This window comes from Pseudopodoces humilis, chromosome 6 (genome assembly GCF_049639895.1).
Source record: "Pseudopodoces humilis isolate 2021_Gansu_Grassland_sample_001 chromosome 6, ASM4963989v1, whole genome shotgun sequence".
In the NCBI taxonomy this organism is placed as follows: Eukaryota; Metazoa; Chordata; class Aves; order Passeriformes; family Paridae; genus Pseudopodoces; species Pseudopodoces humilis.
In genome coordinates, this window is record NC_142205.1 from 18,427,455 (window position 1) to 18,446,294 (window position 18,840).

Genomic DNA, 18,840 nt, shown 5'->3' on the forward strand with positions numbered 1-18,840 from the left:
ACTTCGTGATTTTTGAACCTGATCAGTGCCAAATGGCCATGTGATTTCATAATTTTATCCCCAGTCCTGCTTTTATCCTGTTTCTCTCCTATTAGTCACATCCCTGCTTGGAAAGCACAACAGCTCTGAGGGATGATGAGAAATGGGAGAGACAGGTTATCACAGAGCTGGTGCTGGGGCTCTGTGAGTTACAGAATGCCTCAAATGCAGTGGAAAGCTGACTGGGTCAGAAGCTTTCCGCCACTTCCTTTTTCTGCTGCTACCACAGCATGGTGTGATGTGGAGTATGTTAAGACCTATCCTGAAACTCAGATGAACTTGACCATTTCATATGTCTCTACTTCTAGATTGTACTGGCAGTGCCACTCAAAGCAGTGACACTAGACAGGAGGATGTAATTGAGTTGTTTGCTAAGTTGGGAGGTTGGATACACATAATGGCTGGTTCTGTATATGAACAAAGCAACATGCAGTCCTGCAAATCAAAGGGAAAAAAAGCTTTTGAAGGCTGTTGCAAGCACAGGCAAAACTCTTCTCTGTATCCCCTCTCCCCTTGCTTGGGTAAGATGTCTCACACATAATACATGTTCCACATGCTACTGACTCATTTTCCTTCTCTTAATAAGATCACTTTTAAAGCAAAATTTCAGTCTTTGAAAGCAAGTCCCTGCCCTTTTATATTTTGCTAAAGTAAACTACTTCTCTAAAATATGTCTGAACTTCTCTGCAGTGGGTTTGTGGAGTTATATGACAGACCTGACAGTCATAGCGAAAGAGGAATATGACCTGCTCCATACATGAACCAGGAAGTCTGCTCTTTAGGTAGCTAGTGAATTTCAGATGAAAGAGCTGAATAAGTTCCTTTTTCTACTTTGAGCTAAACAAACAAAGTTTAGCCCAAAAGCCAGAGGGGTAAAGAGGAATGGGGATAGAGTAGGAGACTGTCGGTTCTGTGGCTCAGGAGGTCAAAGCACTTGCAAGATCATTGCAAGTTGATGCTGTAAACCAGATCCAGCGAAAGTCTAGCAAGTGCTTATCATACTATTTAAATTGCTTTAATGGTTTTTACTCACTCTGCTTCTGACCCACTTTGCAATGGCTTTTTTAGCAATACATTTCCTAAAGAAGAGGCCTTTATATAAGAATTGTTAAATTAACAACCTGGTGCTATAAAAAGGCAGAACTATGTAATTTTACATTTTCCCTGCCCTTCATGCCTAATTTTGAGAAATCTCATATCAGAAGGTAAAAGGACTGTATTTACTCTCCGTCTCTAGCTTTATTCACTCTGTGAGTCATATGTCTACAGTTTTGGGCCTCTAAAGAGAGCCTGAATGTCTCTGTGGATATATTTACATTGTATGAGAGGTACATGCTGTGAAGCACCTCAAGGTAGCTGTTTTCTAGCTCTTCACTTCAAGCATGAGGCTGAAGTGCGTGTTGGCTCCCACCTGCCCATGAGTCTCTTCAAGGAGCTGGGTGGGGAGGCAGTGAGCATCTGAATCTCTCTGAACTGTGACCAGGCATGTGTGTGTGCTGGTCAACGTGTCCTTAGCGTGGCTGGGGAAACAATGTCTCATATTTGTGGGCCTTTGATGAAGATCTTAAGTTTGAATGATAATCTCATTGATTATTTTGGCATTTTAACAGGAGGATGGAGCTAAGTGGTGGAATTCAATATGTAAAACACCAACCTGAGAAGCCAAGTAATTGAGTTGGCTGGGAGTTTCTGTAGCTGGCATTGCTTCAACAGCTTCTACTTGCTGTTCTTGGGCAGTTCTAGTTTTTACCTTTCAAGACTGATCTCAAAAAAAATTGGAGGGAACTCAAAGAGGATCCAAAGCAATGGTTGAAGACCTGGAGGATATACAAAGAGTGAAAGGAGCTCAACCTACTTATTAGGCATGTAATAAAGTTAGGAAAGAGTCTGCAAGTTGTGCTCATTGAAGAAGAAAGTATTTGATGATAAAGGGCTTTCTGACCCAATAGACACAAGCACAAGACCTAGATGTGATCTGAGGCCTCCCCTAAAAATCCAACAGAAAATAAAGTTTTTCCCACCACTTTGGTCCAACTGAGATTGTGGAGGGAACTGTTGCTTCTGCTGAATGCAGTTACTGCCTCCAGCAAGATGGGCCCTGGCCAAAGCCCTGCTCTGGCCTCGGTGGCATTGCATCTGTGCATTAGAGAAGGAGCCAGACAAGATATTATACAGCTGACAAGTCACCTGAAAATTCCTGGGGGATTCTTAGCAAGTCTGGATTGATTTTAGAATCATGAACCTGGCCTGGTAAATAATTTTTTTTAACATGCATTAGGACTGAGCAAAGTTAAAGAAGTAAGGTTTAAAAAGGGAAACATTTCATTTTTGCCCTCAGAAAAAGAACTTATTTTTTCTTCCCACTTTTGGGTGCTCTGATAGTTGAATTTGGCAACTTAGAGTCAGAGACTCAGAAATCCCATGGTACAGCTTGTTCCTACAGGTGCCTGCCAAATTCTGGAGCAATAAGGAGATTATTTCTGTTCTCATCATAATTTAGAAGCACCATTTCAGGCAAAAACGGTTAGAGAATTTCATCTCTCTGGCCAAACTTCGAATAAAATGCTAAAGAATCTTCTATCACTTTCCACTTCAAACAGATAACAGACCCTGCCATCAAAACTAGCACTGATCAAACTTCAGACAGAAGATTCTGAATGACTTCAGCAACAGCTGGACTTAGAAAGGTCTGAAATGACTGAAATTTTCTTGTAAAATGAAAAAAATGAGCCATTTACTTGTAGAATATTTTCTCTCCTTTTCTTGATATTATTAGATTTGGCAGTGAATAAGATACATTTAACTGAGTGTACTCTATAAAGGATTTCTGGAATAATGAAGGAATTTACAGGAAAATGCTATCACAAAATCCTTAAAGGAACTCAATAACAGCAGCTCTAATGATTCATAATTTTACTCTGCTTATCCTAATGTATGTCAACACAGAGTAGAGTTTTGTCTTTTTTGTATTACCTTAAGAAATAATTCATTTGTATGTTAAAAATTAAGGATATATCCATGGTTTTGGGGAGGTGGGAATAAGAGATGATTCCCAGACAATACAGATAAGTTCATTATAATTTTTAATATATATAAAATCAAGAACCAAAAGTAATGACACCAGAGAGAACTACAGACAATGTATTTAATCATTATTAGATGAAAATGAGAAATAAGGAAATTATTCAGAAAATCTAGAAATGTTAAGTAAGTGGTTTTGTTCTTTTCTAGGGGATGGGGAATGCAACACTGTATTCACATAATCTCTGGATGAAATACTATGCAGTATAGCAGTTCTCAAGGCATTTGTATTCAACACATAGAAATAGGAGCTTTTTACTGCTCATTTATCCCACCAGTCTTGGACTCCTCTCAGGACAGACTAAATCATTTTCCAAAAGTCCCTAAAGACAGAGGAGATGAACTCCATCCTCTGGGTCAAAGAACATAAATTTCTGTTGTAAAGTGGCATTCCTCACGAGGGCACAGTAAAAACCCCACAAATGAAAAGGCTAGTCACAGCCACAGGATGCAGTCAGAGGAACAAAGGGACCTGAATGCAAAAAAGGGACAAGTAATCTCAGGGTGAATCAGGTGAGGAAAGTTTTGTCTTAAAATTGGGAAAATATTAGTACTATTTTTCAAGAGTATTGGTAAGATACTATCTGGAAAATTTGTTCACTCATGTTTGAGAATTCATACTTGTGCATTAGTAAAGCAGGCACCTGGATGAAATGGAGAAAATTGCTCTGGTAGAGCAGACATGAAGGAGCTTGTCTTGTTTATCATAGAAAAAAAAAAAGCCTGGGATGTGATATGATTGCTTTTTGGAAATACATCAGAGGGCTGAGCACCACGAAAGGAGAAAGATATGTGAACTAACAGCATCTACAGGAAATGGAAGATCAGTAGGTAGATGGATAGATGTATGAATAGATAGTCACTTTCAACGTGACTCTTTCCTGTAGCACTGGTATCAGAGGCTCAAAGAGTTGGAAGCTGAAACTAGAAAAACTGAATTCAAAACCAGACAGAAATTTCAGCTGTGATGATAATTGTAGCAATTTATCAGTTTACAGTGGATTCTGTCTCAGTGGAAACTTTGAAATGAAAATGGCACATTTTCTCTAACAGACACATTTTTATTCATTCTTGGTGCTGCCCTTGAATCAGGACTAGTTCGTGTGCATCCTATGGCTCTTATTTTGCTGTGTGTCAACTAGGAAATTCTCAGAGTGCCCAAAGTCTTGTTGCTATTACTCTGTATTTTGGCTTTAGAGCTCCTTTTAAATTGCAAGAATAATGTAGATCAGATTCATTGGAAATAAAAATGGGGTCCTATGCTTTAGAACTTCTGTGAAACAGAAATACATTTTTTTAATCTGTCTTTAATCTGCTTTCTTGAATGGTTTTATTTCATACATGCTGATAGCTCAGCAGAAGGCTGTTGTTAGCTCACAATAATAGATAGCCACTAGGTTAACTTCTGGAAGTAACTTTGGAAACTATTTTTCAGGCAGTGCTCCAAGAAAAAGAGGCACATGTTGAGGAACTGACATAACTTTTTAACACCACAACCAGCATATTTCTTCATGCAAACCCAGCCAAAACAAGTTGCCAAAATCAATATTGATCTAGTCCTTCATCCAATCAACAAATGCCATTGTTTATAAGATATAACTTTTCTTGGTTAAAGTTCAAAGCAAAATGCCAAGGATTTGCAAAACTATTAAAATGAGAAGATTTAGGTTTCCAGAAACTCTGGCTTGCTTTCAGTCTCAGTGGGTATTCTGAGCCATCAGAAACTATCCAAAGAACCTCTGCAGTTTTTATACAGAACCTAATGGTGAAATGACAGCAAAGAGAACGTGAGTGCATGCACATGTGCATATGTGTGTGATACATATACACAAAAAAGTACTTTACAAATTATGTACTAAAAGATGTTACTTTGAATTTTTCTGCATCACTGAAATTTAATTTGGGACTAAGGAAAAATAATTATGCAGTATGATTTAAAGAAATTTGGAGGTTCTCCTGTTAGTTGGTAAAATATCTGCTCTTCCAATCTATCAAAATAAAAACTGTGCTGGGTTCAGAATTCCATGAATGTGGGTTTTATAATTATAAATACATTGAAACATTGCATAAGCATGGGATTTATTAATTAGCCTTTTCATTAAGATGTTTCTTTTACAGAATCTGTTATTCCTATTCCTGATTTTTCCATGGTAATATGTCCAGAACTACACAAACCCAGAACAGGAACTGCAAATGTTTATCTCCTTTAAGAAAAGATTTTAACAATTTCAGTTAAGGGTTATATTCCAGAATCTAGGCTTCATTTTTTGAGACACCCTATAAGATCTTTAGATAATTGACAGGTAGGCCATAGCGCAAAAAGCCAAGTTTTCAACTAAACTTCAGTAACCATGGCAAATGAGGCCTTCATATTTCAAAGTTTTCATTAATAATCTGTGCTCTAATGGCATTGTCAAGGTGTTATTTAAATATTACTGCATATTGTTATCTAGCTTTGGCCAGCCATTAGGCAATGGTGAAGCCTCTTGCTTAGATACTGAATAGTAAAATTTGTTGATTTTCATAGTCTTTAAATTCTTGGAGACACGGTGTAGGCTGATTTTTAACAGGTTTATATGATACTCTGAGGCTGCTACTTTGCTTTTTCCTTTAGGATTTTTGGTTTCCTAGCTTGAGGGTGAAGTGATTGGAGCCAATGTTGGATTATAATTTCCAGTGTTAACTCCTAAAAACACCACAAGTGCCTATTTACTAAGAATTCCAGTGTTCATTGCACCAGGCGGAGCTACTGCTGCCATCTCTCCATTTTGCCATTTCTGTGTCTGAAGACGGTCTCCAAAGCACTCTGGCAGTTCCTCTTTGTGCCTCCATATACTTTATCTTGTGGCACAACAGAGAGCAGTGGCTTGAATCCCCTTTTGTGCCATTTTATTACTGTTTTCTTAAAACTCCTGGTTTTGTAAACAGGCATGGTTCTGATCATGACAAAACTGATGCAAATTGTTTCACTTAGGGGTTTTTTGAAGTAACCTCCCTAAAAAAGATCATGGTGGATATAATCCGGTATCTGGTAATCAGGTTGTAAGATTAAAAACTCTGTTTACTAGAGAGTGGATCTTTGGTACAAAAATACAGAAAGGCTACTGTTTTATTTTAAGTATTCTGAGAGTCCTTCAGGTCTTCTTCTATGCAGAAAAAATATGAATTCGTTCTATTTACTGATGAACACTCTGAGAAAGATAGGTTTAGTTCTTCCAGACATTGTGCCTTCTTGTGGTCATGGTTTTGGGTCTCATCACAATTCCAGCATAGACTCTGTGGTAGGATATACATTTCAGGCTGTACCACAATTTACAAAATACCTAAAACATTTCCACAAAGAAACATCTTTGTCAACCTAGCTATTTTTGTATATCTCCAAAATGAGCATTCCACTCAGACCCTGGTAAGCAGAAAAATACCTACTTACCCCTAGTCTTTACCTGCAGGCCCATCATCTTTTCTTTATTAGATGCAACTTGTTTTGGGTTTAGAGCAAGCAAAGGTAAGATCCTTTCCTCCATCCTGCCAGGAGAGCCAAACCTCTGTCCAACATCATATGAGCTTCCCACCAACCTCAGCCCAGAACTTGGTCTGACCCTACAAAGGTATAGTGTGTAGTACCAGGAAGAGCCCCCAGGAGAACCTTGGACACAGCAGCACCACCAAGCTTTCAGAGGGAAGGGACAGAGTGGAGCACAAGTTTCCTCTCTGGACTGATCAGAAGGGGTGTTTCAGAGCAGGAGGGGTTCCTATAGCCAGATGGGCTGGTAGGGGTCAATCAGCCTTCTGCTGTGGCTGCCTGAGCTGCCTTGCAGACTGGCTGGTTTGCACTGTGGGGGCCTCATCTGAAAGTTCTGCCTGCTTGAAGGAGATGAGCTGCTGCTGTCGTTTTCAAGCCCCTACAGATGCAAGGTGCTATAAGGCACTTGGAGCTGTGGGGCCTGGGAAGCAGTGCTGGACTGGGTACATACCAGAGCATTGCTACACTCACAGGGGAGAAATTTCATGTTTATCTGCTAATAGCCTGTTATGAGTTTGGCCACCTGTTCTTGATTCACTTTTTTTAAGTGAACCCTATATAAATGTTTCACTGTGATGATTGTCACCGTGACTTACAAGACTGCATTGGGTTCATTTTTTCAGCATTTTAGGTTCAACTATGTCCATGCAACAAAACCAGAAAACCCTACTGTCCTCAGTCATTGATTTTTATGAAAATCTTTCCAGATATTGCTTTAAAGTAGCTGTTATTGTTCACACTTTTTCTTCTCTTAGATACTGAAGACCATTCTGGAGTGGAAATCCAATGATATATTTTGTTTTCAGGGAGATGCTTAAAAATATTTGAAATGAATTGCCAGTAAATATTTATACTATTCCCTGCAGAAAAACTTGTTCCCAGAAGTTGCCATAGGTGACATGGAAGTTCAGGAATGATAAATGTTTCTTTTTGCTGATGATTTCATATTTTCTTCTTGCCGCTGACATTTAGACAAAAGTTTTCTGCTGACATTAGAAAAAAATTATTTTCCTTTTCCAGACATTCCTGGCCAAAACATCACTTTTGTGCTTGCTTTTACATTCTTAAGTTCCCAGTTGTCCTAAACAAATTCCTTTTTATTGATCTAATGATTACTAGGTTCAAATTCTCCCTGATTATTCTTTCATTTTATGTTTTATATCTGTAGCTGTAATAGGAAAGCTGAATTGCTTCATCTTAATACTCTTAGTAATCTTCCTTTCTTTCTGCCTAGCTGCACAATTACTTTCACTTGACTTTAGGCAGGTGGCTGCACAAATTCATACAGGTTTTTTTCCAGCTGCTTGTGCAAGCCAAATGAGCAATACTTTCTTCATGCACAGTTCTCAAAAGTACACCAACCCCATCCTTTTGGTGCCTTTGTTTACGTGTTGTTTTATAGCAATGTGGTTACAGATTTCTATAATGGTTATTGTATTATTGCAATATGGTTACACTGCTCTTACATTATCAGGCATCTCTATTTCCCTCACCACATCTAGCATTGTCCATCCTCTTGAGTTCTGGGCTTAGTTTCTCTCTTAACATCATACATAATTTCTTCAGTTCTGTACAAAGTCAATTCAGGCCAAACTCAAGGCTGCAGTGGCCACAAATGAATGTATTTTGACGTGGCCTTAACTTTCTAGAACAAACATTCAGTATACGCTTTATGAGTTCCAGATTTGCACAGATTTTTAAACACTGCTAATTCAAAACTTTTGAATTTACTTTTATAACACTCAGACAATTAAAAGCAGGCTGGACATCAATGAACAAATCTGAGACTGGTTATGACACTATTGTTGTTAAAACAGTTCTGGCTGTTTGTATTTTGAAGCGAGAAAATGGAAAGTTATTCTGAACAAAACCAATGCTTATGAATGCTAAACTTTTAAACTCAATTTCACTGCCTTTGGTTTTTCTACCATGGAAAAAACATTCCTAAAAAAAACATGGCAAAAAAGTCTTATTGAGTGTCATTATCTGGCTGCCAATCAATAAGTAAGCAAGAAGAGAACATTCTGCAATAACACAGGAAAAGGAAAACAAAACATGCAGGCCAAATCCTAGCAGATCTGAAAAATTAAACCACTTTTACCTCAAAAGCCAAAACAGTTGGGGAGGGGCAACAAAAACTTTCAGCAGAAAAGCCTACTGCACCTTGGTAACTTGGAAAGATTTGTTCCATCAATTGGTGCCAAGGAAGAGAAGGAAGGACACAGTTTAGCAGGAAACACACAATTGTGCAAGACTTTTAATACTCTTCTTCTAAATCATGTAAATTGATATGAACTTATACACAGCTGTCCCCAGTGAGCAAATCTCTTATGGTGGTAATATAGATGAAGAAAAATATCTTGGTTTGTGTTCATACTTTTACTCCCCAAATAAAAAACACAGATCAGATACCTGCTAGTTGCTGTTTTCTGGAGTTCTGGATTCCTTTGATCTGCACCAGTAAAATAGCAGTTTGACTATGGAGTCAGACTTCCCATTCCCATGCTTGTACCTTTGCACATATGCAGGAAAAATTGTTTGCAGCAATAGAACCTACACTGAACTTTCTGTCCTGCTACTCCAAACACTGTCTAATAGCCTTTATCCTACTAACAATACAGGGATGGACACACTTGCCAAGAAAATTAAAATATTAAAGAATTACACAGTCTCCTAATTTTCAGCCCCACTGTCTCACAGTGCCACATACCATTCTGCCATACCACACTGGTTTTTTCTACCTTAACAATCAAAAGCAATAATACAATAATACTCTACCACATCTTGTTTAAAGCCTTGAAGCTTCAAATAGCTGCAAGGTTAAAGGCCCTGTTCCTGAGTGCTTGGCTGGAGGCAATATAAACAGATGAAAGCACATGCAGTGTGATGAAGGAACACCACAGAAGAGACTCTCTCCCTTTCTCCACTCAAAAATTCATTTTATTATAAGAACAAGAATTTCAAGCAGGAAACAGTCATCCAAAAAGTTCCTCATTTTGCTTTTCTGTTCATGCCACTCTTAGTACTCATGAGAACGGAGCAATGGAAATGAGAATTTGCTCAACTTCATGGAGGTATAATACTTCACACACTTCGTTTCATTTAAATGCATTTCATTTAACACCTTGCCTTAGGGAACAGAGAGGACTATATAAATAACAGGAAGTTTCCTGGTAAAACAGGAAGCTATTTTTAATTATTTTCAGAAGCCCTGCAGAAAGATATGGTAGCAGTGATGCTGTGCTCTATTTTTTCTACTCATATGACCTAGCACAATGGCTGCAGGGGCTTCCTTGTTTGGTAACCATAGCACCGCAGAATCATCTAAACCTATACACTGCTAACTGCAGAACGTAGAGAAACCAGCACTGAAACCAAGGCGATGCTAGATGCTCAGGCAAATGTCAGCTTTGGAGCCTTCTACAACTGGATTGAGTCTTTAAATGGTGGTGTAATCCTTGCAGCTCCATGGACTGGGAGCCTGGAAACCCTCAAATTAGCAGCGCAGCCCCCCCTAGGACACCTGGCAGGCAGGTGAATTTTGGCTTGATCTGGGGTTGCAAGCTGACTGCTATAAAGATGGAGGCCAAAATAAAGTTAAAAGTCAGAGCTTCCAAGGCTTCCTAGCTCTTCGCTGGAGTAGGATCCCAAATACCCCCTGGCCCCAGAGACAGCTTGCGCAGTGGGCTATTTTGGAACTGTGGGCTCTAGGATCTCACAGACAGAAACGTCACAATAATGCCTCTGCAGCCCACCAAAACCAGGAAAAGAGCACTTCAGGTCTGACATATTTCACAGAATCAGAGAATGGTTTGACATAGAAGGGACCTTAAAGATCATCAAGTTCCAACCCCTCTGCCATTGGCATGGACACCTTCCCCTACAGCATGGTTGCTCCAAACCCCATCCAATCTGGCCTTGAACACTTCGAGGGATGGGGCATCCACAACTTCTCCAGGCAACCTGGTCCAGTGCTCACTCACTCCTCTCGTGGTATCAAATTTCTTTCTGATATCCAATCTAAACCTACCTCTTTCAGTATAAAGGCATTACCCTTGACCTACCACTACATGCCCTTGCAGGGAGACCCCCTCCAGATTTCTTGTATGCCCTCTTCAGTTACTGGAAGGTGCTATGAAGTGTCTCCAGAGCCTTCACTTCTCCAGGCTGAACAACCCCAGCTCTCTCAGTCTGGCTTCCTAGGAGAGGTGCTCCAGACCTCTCCTCTGATCATCTTCATGGCCTCCTCAGGGCTTGTTCCAACTGGACCATGTCCTTGTGTTAGGGTCCCAGAGGTGGATGCAGTACTCCAGACTGGGTTTCACAAGAGCAGAGTAGAAAAAATTATGGAAAAGTTTTCTAACTTACTTTTTTAAAAAACTGACTAGCTGACCTCTAAATCAATTCTTCCATCCTGGCTATAGGAATGCATTATGTAAGAGGAAAATATAAATGCTTCAGACTGTATCATAATTTCATAGAATTAGTAAATGTGTCTCTAAAATTCCAGAAAAGTAATTTGCTGTGATGCCATCAATCCTATGATTGATGCTACAAAACTGATTTTTTAAAAAAATTGATTGATTACTACAAAATAAGATAAAAACTCTTCCTACTCATCTAAATTATCTTGCTATGGCCAAAATTGTCTTTATAATCGCACATTAACCACTATTTCTATATAATGTGTCAGCTGGAAGTGAACTAATAGAAGGACAACAGTATAAGAACTTGCCTGAACCAGAAACTTCAAAGGGTCATTTTGCCTTTGACTTTACTACAACTATATTTAATTATTTTTCCATGTCACTGTTCAAAGGACCCAAGTAAAGCAGTCCATCGTGGGAACTGAATGCAAACTGAGAACGCTTGTACTCCTGAAACTAAACTGCAGAGTAAGTTGAAGCACAAAGTGTCTAGTTTTTTAATAAGATACAGTTGTATCCATGCACTGAGACGATAAAATATGTGTATCAAAAACATTACAAAACATGACACTGAAACACAGTGATTCAATTTAAGACCCAGATTGGCAGAAAAAGAAAGCAGTTGTTAAAACTGCATTTTTGTGCATGTTGCTCGAAGGCCAAGACAGTACCCTTATCTCTGAAAGTACCCAGTGTAAGTTTCTCTGAAGGTATAATACTCTGCTGCTTCTAATTTCCTACTTCTGTAAATTCTGTCCTCACCATGCTAGTGATCAGCCTGTGAAGACGGACTGAGGCTTCTAGAGTCTCTCCCCAGCTGGTAATGTAGAAGTGGAAGCAGATGCAAAGACATTATAGAATGTAGCATCCATCCATGTAGAGGATCGTTTTTATTCCTTTGATGCTACATATGAACAACTATTCAAGCAACATTACCCTAATAAATAGAACAAATAATCGATAGGCAGGAGAAAAGCTGAAGTTCACATGCAACCATAGTTCTTTCCTCTTTCCACAAGACACTTTTTTTAAAACATGGACCAAGCTCATAATTCACATGCATCATGAACCCCACACTTCCCCTTCCCCCATCTGCCTATAAAGCATGAAAGTGGTGGGAAAATACTGTGACTGCTTCTTACTGATTACAGTACATTTTTGTGATAAAATGGTTTGGGAGACTATCAGGATGAACTTCAGCTGACTGCCTTCAGTCCAGCAATATTCCATGTAGTCAGGAACTAACCCTTGAAGCACTTCCTTCTTTCCTTAAGCTCTGCAGGGAGAAACACTGCCTAGTTATCTGTACATCTTGAGTGCTTCTCTGTGTTTCTTTAAAGCAAGACAAAGAGGCATTCAACAGGAATTTGCCTTTATTATATAGCTTCTACTTCTGCTTCTGCCATTACCACATATCAGCTGATTTTTGTTCCCCTGCCGATTCTTTTCATATTTTCCAGACCATTCAAGTGCCTGTGCCCAGCACCACAATGAAGTTTAATGAGTAAGTCAGTATTACTTCTTAAGCAAGCAATTAGTTTCGATTCATCTCTTTTTAGATCTGTAAGGGAAATGGTCAAAAGAAACCAGTGGAAAGAAGTTGTTGGTGCCGCTACCACGTGCTGGCTCTGAGCACAGTATATATGACATCTGCAGGAGTCATGAATGTGAAATCAAGGTGGATGAAGGCTTTTCTGTGAAAACAGTGCTGGTTTACTTTCACTCTTCTGCTGGAAAGAAGTCAGACAGTTCTTTCACAAGAGCTAAACTCAAAAATGTTCCAAGTTGGACTGCCTTGGGGAACCAGAGTAACCTCAATCTGAATTAACTCATCCAACCCTTTACCCTACTCCCAAACCTGTAAAACGTTCACAATGTTTGGGAGTTTGGCACCAATGACTGCTGCTATCTGAAGTAGCTCAGACCAGAATTAGGTATTTTGGAAGGAGATTTGGACATGAAAGCCCATTTACTTCAAGGTTGTTTTCTTTTCAAGGTTCTTGTTCTGTTGATCTGGAGTACAAAAGTTTTGCACACCAATGCCCTACCACGGCCAGCCTTTGTCCCTCTCACAAGGGAAACAGAGCAGAAGATGATAATTTCCACCAATTCTGACTATAGAGCATCTTTTTTTTTCCCTTTTCAGCTGTATATTTCCTTTCATATCTCAGCTGACAAGTATTACTTTATTTTTCCTTGTATCATTGACACTTTCTTATGCCTTGAATTTTTGTATTGGAGTATGAGACCTAACAGCCAGAACCCCTGATGTGATCCTATGACATATGATTTCCAAGTGGAGGGCAGAGGGAAGGAGTGTATATTGTAATCTGTAGGCTACTTCAGCATCTGATAGGTGCTATTTGGTCCTCCCTTCTCTAGGGAAGAGAAAGTAAAACCTAGTAAAACTAGGGTGCTAACTTTAGTCCTCAGTGTGTCTCATTTAGAGGCCAAAAGCAGATAGCTTTTGTCACTTTTCTACATGTGTACAGAAGAGCATTCATTGCCATCTTTGTGCTTCTGAGGACTAAGATGTCAGAAGAAATGTTGATGCCAATAACACTGCATCTTCTCACATGGACTTTGTACTAGAGCTCCTTATCTCTGTAACTGCTTGCATTTGAACTTCCTTTTTTTTCTCTCTGGATGATGCTAATATGAATACCTAATATTTATCTACTCTAATATTTATGCTGATATTAAAGTTGATGTTCAATTTTTTTTCATGTTTTATGTCTTCAGGCAGAGACAATATTAAGACCATTATTGAAAAATGAGTCAGCATTTTCAAAAACTGCCATCTTCAGTCTCCAAATTCATAACCCTATGAGAACAATTTTGTATTATTACTATAGGACTCCCAAGGCTTGGGCCTGGACTAGCTAGAAGTACAGTACTTGAGATGCTGATGTAAGTTTGTGACTTCTGTTTCACCTTAAAAAAGTTTCCAGTATCACATGAACATGTGAATGGGTGCAGAATAGTTGAGAGAAGACAGATTTAAACACACTTGCTTAGTTAGACATTAATTAAACTTGCTTAGGCATCTTTTCCCACTAGTATTTTGTTTCAGAGAAGCAGTGAGCTCTTCTGGCTTAGCAGGCTAAGGAACCATTCTCTCCCACAGGCAATTCCTAGACACAGGCAGCTGGAGTCCCAGTCCTCCAGTGCTCGTATTTTTTAGTCACATTATGGGGCTTGACCTGAAGATGAGAAATATGCCCAGGTTCCAAACTTTATCTTCTTTTGCCATCGATTTCTATTTGCATCATAAGTCTCTGACTTCACTATCATTAAAAGACCTTTGTCATACAGAACCATAATCACAGCTCCAATTTGTGGTACATATTTTGAACTTGCATAAAGCACATTCTCTTACCACACCTTCCACCTTCTCTCTGGAAACATCTCCTGATGTTGCCTGCTTTGGTTGTAAGGACAGGAGCCATTGCAGGTATTCCTCTGGACTGACTGTAGCAGAGTAAAAAGAACAGCGCAGCAACTTTCTAGGAAGGGTTTTTTTAAAAATGAAAACAAAGTCTATTGACTGGAAATGATCTAAATGTGATTATAGCCACTGCCAGGTCTCTTGGCAGTGTAAGCTGCCAGCTTTCCTTTCCTGCTTTTTTTCCCCCTCTGATAACATATGTAAACAATCAGTAGTACACATCAGAAGGTTTTTCTTAGGCTTGCGTAGGACCTGCACACACACAATACGGGATGGCGAAATCTCCATCAGACATAGAACTCACTCTGTCATAGGGCAAATTTGCATTTGCAGGACATAAAACAGCATGATGGTAATGGAACTATTTGCAATTCGGGGAAACAGATGCTGAGGACAGGGTCAGATGACTGGAAGCTTCTGCCCAAGGCACAGCGTGACATGAAAATTGCGTGGTCCTGGCTTCTCACACCCATCCCATGGTTCATTCCCATTTGCCCTCATAGGCTGACAGAGGCAAAAAGACCATTACTGCAAAAGCCAAGGTTTTGGGGAGTTTAAAAAAGTCTTCATATTTTTCTTATCCTGCTATGTGGGGTCATTTGATAAATTTGTCAGGGAGCCCTGAAGCTACCGAACGCTGTTGAACTTCATGATGCACATCAGGGATTGTTTCACTTTGTACACTCAGACACCAGGAGGGGAATCAGTGTCTGTTCAGAGGGAGTTATTTTAAAATGAAAACCAAGACTGTGATACAGTCAAATGAATCTCAGGGTGGCGGGGGCGGGGGGGGGTGGGGGGTGGATCTCAAATATTTTTTAAAATTTATACGTATACTTCCAGGTAAGCCTCTCCCACTTTAAGTCTCCCATCGGTTCTACATGCATTTTTCACTTGGTTGAAGCCCTTTAAATGCCTTTGTGCTCACCAAACTACCTATTTGGAGCAGGGACAGAACATGACATAAAAAGGCAGAAGAGACCAGAAATTACTGGTGAAAAACAAAACAAACAATCAAAGTTAAAAATATGAGCAAAAGTGCACCCCAAATCTTCTTCTGAAATGAAATCTCAGGAACAATGAAACTTGAGCTGGGTAACTAAACTTTTTGCCTTGTAAACTCAGACATGGGACACTCTGGGGTAGTTCTGAAACTTACCAGGTTTGATCACTGAAAGACTTCACAGCCACTGGAGAGTGTGACCAAAAATATGTTGTGTTGCCTTTTTTTGTTGTCTTCACCAATATAAACAACACAGAATTATGTCTGTCAAAGTATCCTTAGAGACATTGACCTTATGAATAAGGATTTTAAAGGAAATGTGAATGATGACATTGAATGAATCCCTGGCTCAAACAGTTGATCCTTTGTTATCTTGAGCTTTATTTAAGCAGAAGTGAACAATACCATTTAGGCACAGCAGAAAGCTTATCAATATTCCAGATAATTCTCACTGAACTATTAAGCAGGAAAATATGTTTCATTATTAAATGTAATTTGCCAGAATATTTGATACTGTGATGCTGGACAGAGAGCAAGGCAAGTACTTGGTAAAATGATATGGCAAAGTGATAAGTCACAGACAAAATGTGCCATCCCTGTACCAAGAAAGTAGTTATAAGTCATCCATTGCTTCATCCACACAGCACCTCTGTATTGCAGTCTGGAAAGGAGAGGTATAAAAAAGAGGCTTGAGCATCCAAAATTACATGTAATGTGTGCTCTCCTCACTACAGAGAGTTTTGAAAATATTTCACCCATAGCTGTAGAGCACACTGACTTTGTAGTTGACTGTAAGCAGCAGGAGATGGGATATCCACAACACCACGTTGCCCCATATTCCAGTCCACTTTTCTTGGTCACTGTATCTTGTCACAAACCAGAAAGCCAAGCTATCCACAAATGCACCTTCACTCCTATTTTAAAACCTGTGAGGCAGTCAGATTTCTGTTGCTAATACTTGATGGCCTGCCCTTCTCCAGAAGGTAAGAATAAGAAAAAGTCACTAAAAGCTGGGCTGTTTTTATTTTATTTCTTGAGACTGACCCAGACTCTCCAATTCCTTGTCCTTAGGGAAGATACAAGGAAATTATGCAATTCTTTTTGTGGCTTATTTTCATGTTTTGGACTTTTTTCTTTTTGGTATAATTTGTACTGGGCCTGTTTTTTTAATTAATCTGTATGGATTGTGCCAAAGTAAAAGCCTGAGCTGTCTGTCTCTGTACTCTCACATGTAATAGGGATGTAATGGTTAATTGTTAGCCATTCCTCCACAGTTAATGGTTGAGGGTAAGAAGAATTGACCTCCATGATACACCAGGTGACCCACCTAATTATTAATAATTACTAGGGAGTTCTGCAAGCTTTCTTTAGAGATCAGATTTTAAAAGGATGAATGAAATAAAATGAAATAAAAGAATGAATTCCATAAAATCGAAATTTTAAAAGTCTGCTAAAATTTTGAAAACACCTCTGTTTGAGAGATGCAGTTGTGATAATTCCTACTGCTCTTGCCGTAAAGCTGGGGTGGAAGGGCAGATCCTTTACATTTTTGTGTTTCATTAAAGGAAGAAAATCAGAAACACCTTTAAGATGAAACTCCTGGTGTTTCATTACCAAACTGAACTGAGACCTGATCTGTAAACATTCTTGTGGACCGCCTCCAGTTCAGATTAAAAACTAGATCTGAAGCTATCTGTAGACCATCAGGAAACTTTTTGTTTTGCAAAACTGGAGTGGAAAACTTTACAAAACTATCTCCTTATGAGAAGACAGATACATTTGTGTTGTTCTAGGATCAGGACTACAAAGGGAGATAATGTGCCCAGAGGCAGAGGATGTCCAGAAGGTGAACATAGGTTTGCCTTCTCTCAGACTCAGAAAGGAGCTCAGCATGGCTGTGTCTGAAATTTTCCTAAACTAGAATGATATTTCAAGGCATGAGTGATAAAGACATTCTAGAAGCTGGCTTTAATTATGGTGTGACATACCAGGAGTTTGGAGTCACAGCCAACTGACAGCTCCCTGGGAACCAGCATCTTCCACCTCTCTGGGCAAACTCAGCCTCTCATCTGGGGACAGGGAAAGTACAGTTCGGGACACTATCCTCAAAATATAATTGGCAAGAATATGGATCAAACTGCATATTGCACAAAAGTGTATGGCAACCTTCTACTAGGAGAAATCTTTCCTGCTTGTGTGCTCACACCATACAAAACCCCTTGGTGAGCCCCAGCATTGTTACACCAGAGCTGATCTGTCTGTCAGGTCTTTACAGCAGTAACAAAAGTTGACAGACAAATTGACAGACATAGCTCTGTATAAGTGTGCATGCACAACCACAGGTGGCAAAAAGCCCCCAGGTCAGAACAAGGAGGCTCTCAGTGAGCTTAGGCATATTGGTGGCAGTAGAGCATATTTGCTTGAATTTCCTGCAGTGCCTATCATTTCAGGTGCCACCATTCCCTTGGGCAGGTAGCAAAGCAGCCTGAAAAGTGGATTGTGGGTATAATCTGTGGTGTGAATATGGGTGTACTCTATTAAGATTAAACAGAAGCTGGGATGAAATTCTAATAGCATATAATAAGAACTTTAGGACATAACTGCTATTTTAAGTAATCAAATTCTTTTATGGATCAGACCCCAGTAGAAGAAATTCAAGAGCACTAGCACAAAGCCACTGGAGTACACCGCTATAGGAATTCTCTTTTTTTGCAATCAAATGCTTTTTGCCACTCATTTTACATTCCTTTCTATTGGCTTCCTGGAATAATGCATCCACTCAAAATGTGCCTGATCATTTGCCGAGAACAAATGCAAAAAACATATATGCAAGCATTAACTGAAATTAGATTTTGCACATCTACCAGCAGCTGCAGAAGAACCTTGTCTGAGCTCTAGCAATCCAGCCAAGGAACTGAAATTACACAAATGAATGTGAGTAATCAAAATTAATACTTTTAGTGCAAAAAGTTAGCCAGCAGTAGTAAATGAAATTCACCAGCCTTTTAATAACAAAATAATGATTCACTCAAATAAATAAACTGGAAATCAGAAAGGTAAACTGTTAAGTGTGGAACTCTTTCTTCTGCTCTTCAAAACATTAACATTGCTCTGCTTAGGTGGGAAACTGCATAGTAATGACTTGACAAAAGCTGAATTCACTGACAAAGTCAAAATTAGCATGCAGAAGTTCTGATTTCATGATCAATACCTCAATGCACTATATGATATCAAGCATATTGCTTTAAATGAAGCCTACACGATTCTGGACTTTTTTTCCTTCTCTCTTTATGCATTCTCATGAAATCCTATGGAGCAC

General features: G+C 39.3%; 1 protein-coding gene across 9 annotated transcripts in view; it reads left to right on the forward strand.

The window, feature by feature from the left end:
* The window catches only part of LOC106629130 (uncharacterized), an 84,502-nt gene that overhangs the window by 55,310 nt on the left and 10,352 nt on the right, over positions 1-18,840 (forward strand). For 8 of the 9 annotated variants that reach the window (XR_015772847.1, XR_015772848.1, XR_015772842.1 and 5 more), the window contains 2 exons: positions 11,463-11,538; positions 12,531-12,574. Coding sequence is in view for 1 of the 9 variants with exons in the window: in XM_088057124.1 (XP_087913250.1) it covers positions 11,463-11,538; positions 12,531-12,574 (120 nt within the window). In the remaining 8 variants the exon portion in view is untranslated. Of the gene's footprint in view, positions 1-4,806; positions 4,908-11,462; positions 11,539-12,530; positions 12,575-18,840 lie in introns of those variants that run through there. The other variant, XR_015772846.1, reaches the window with a different exon arrangement.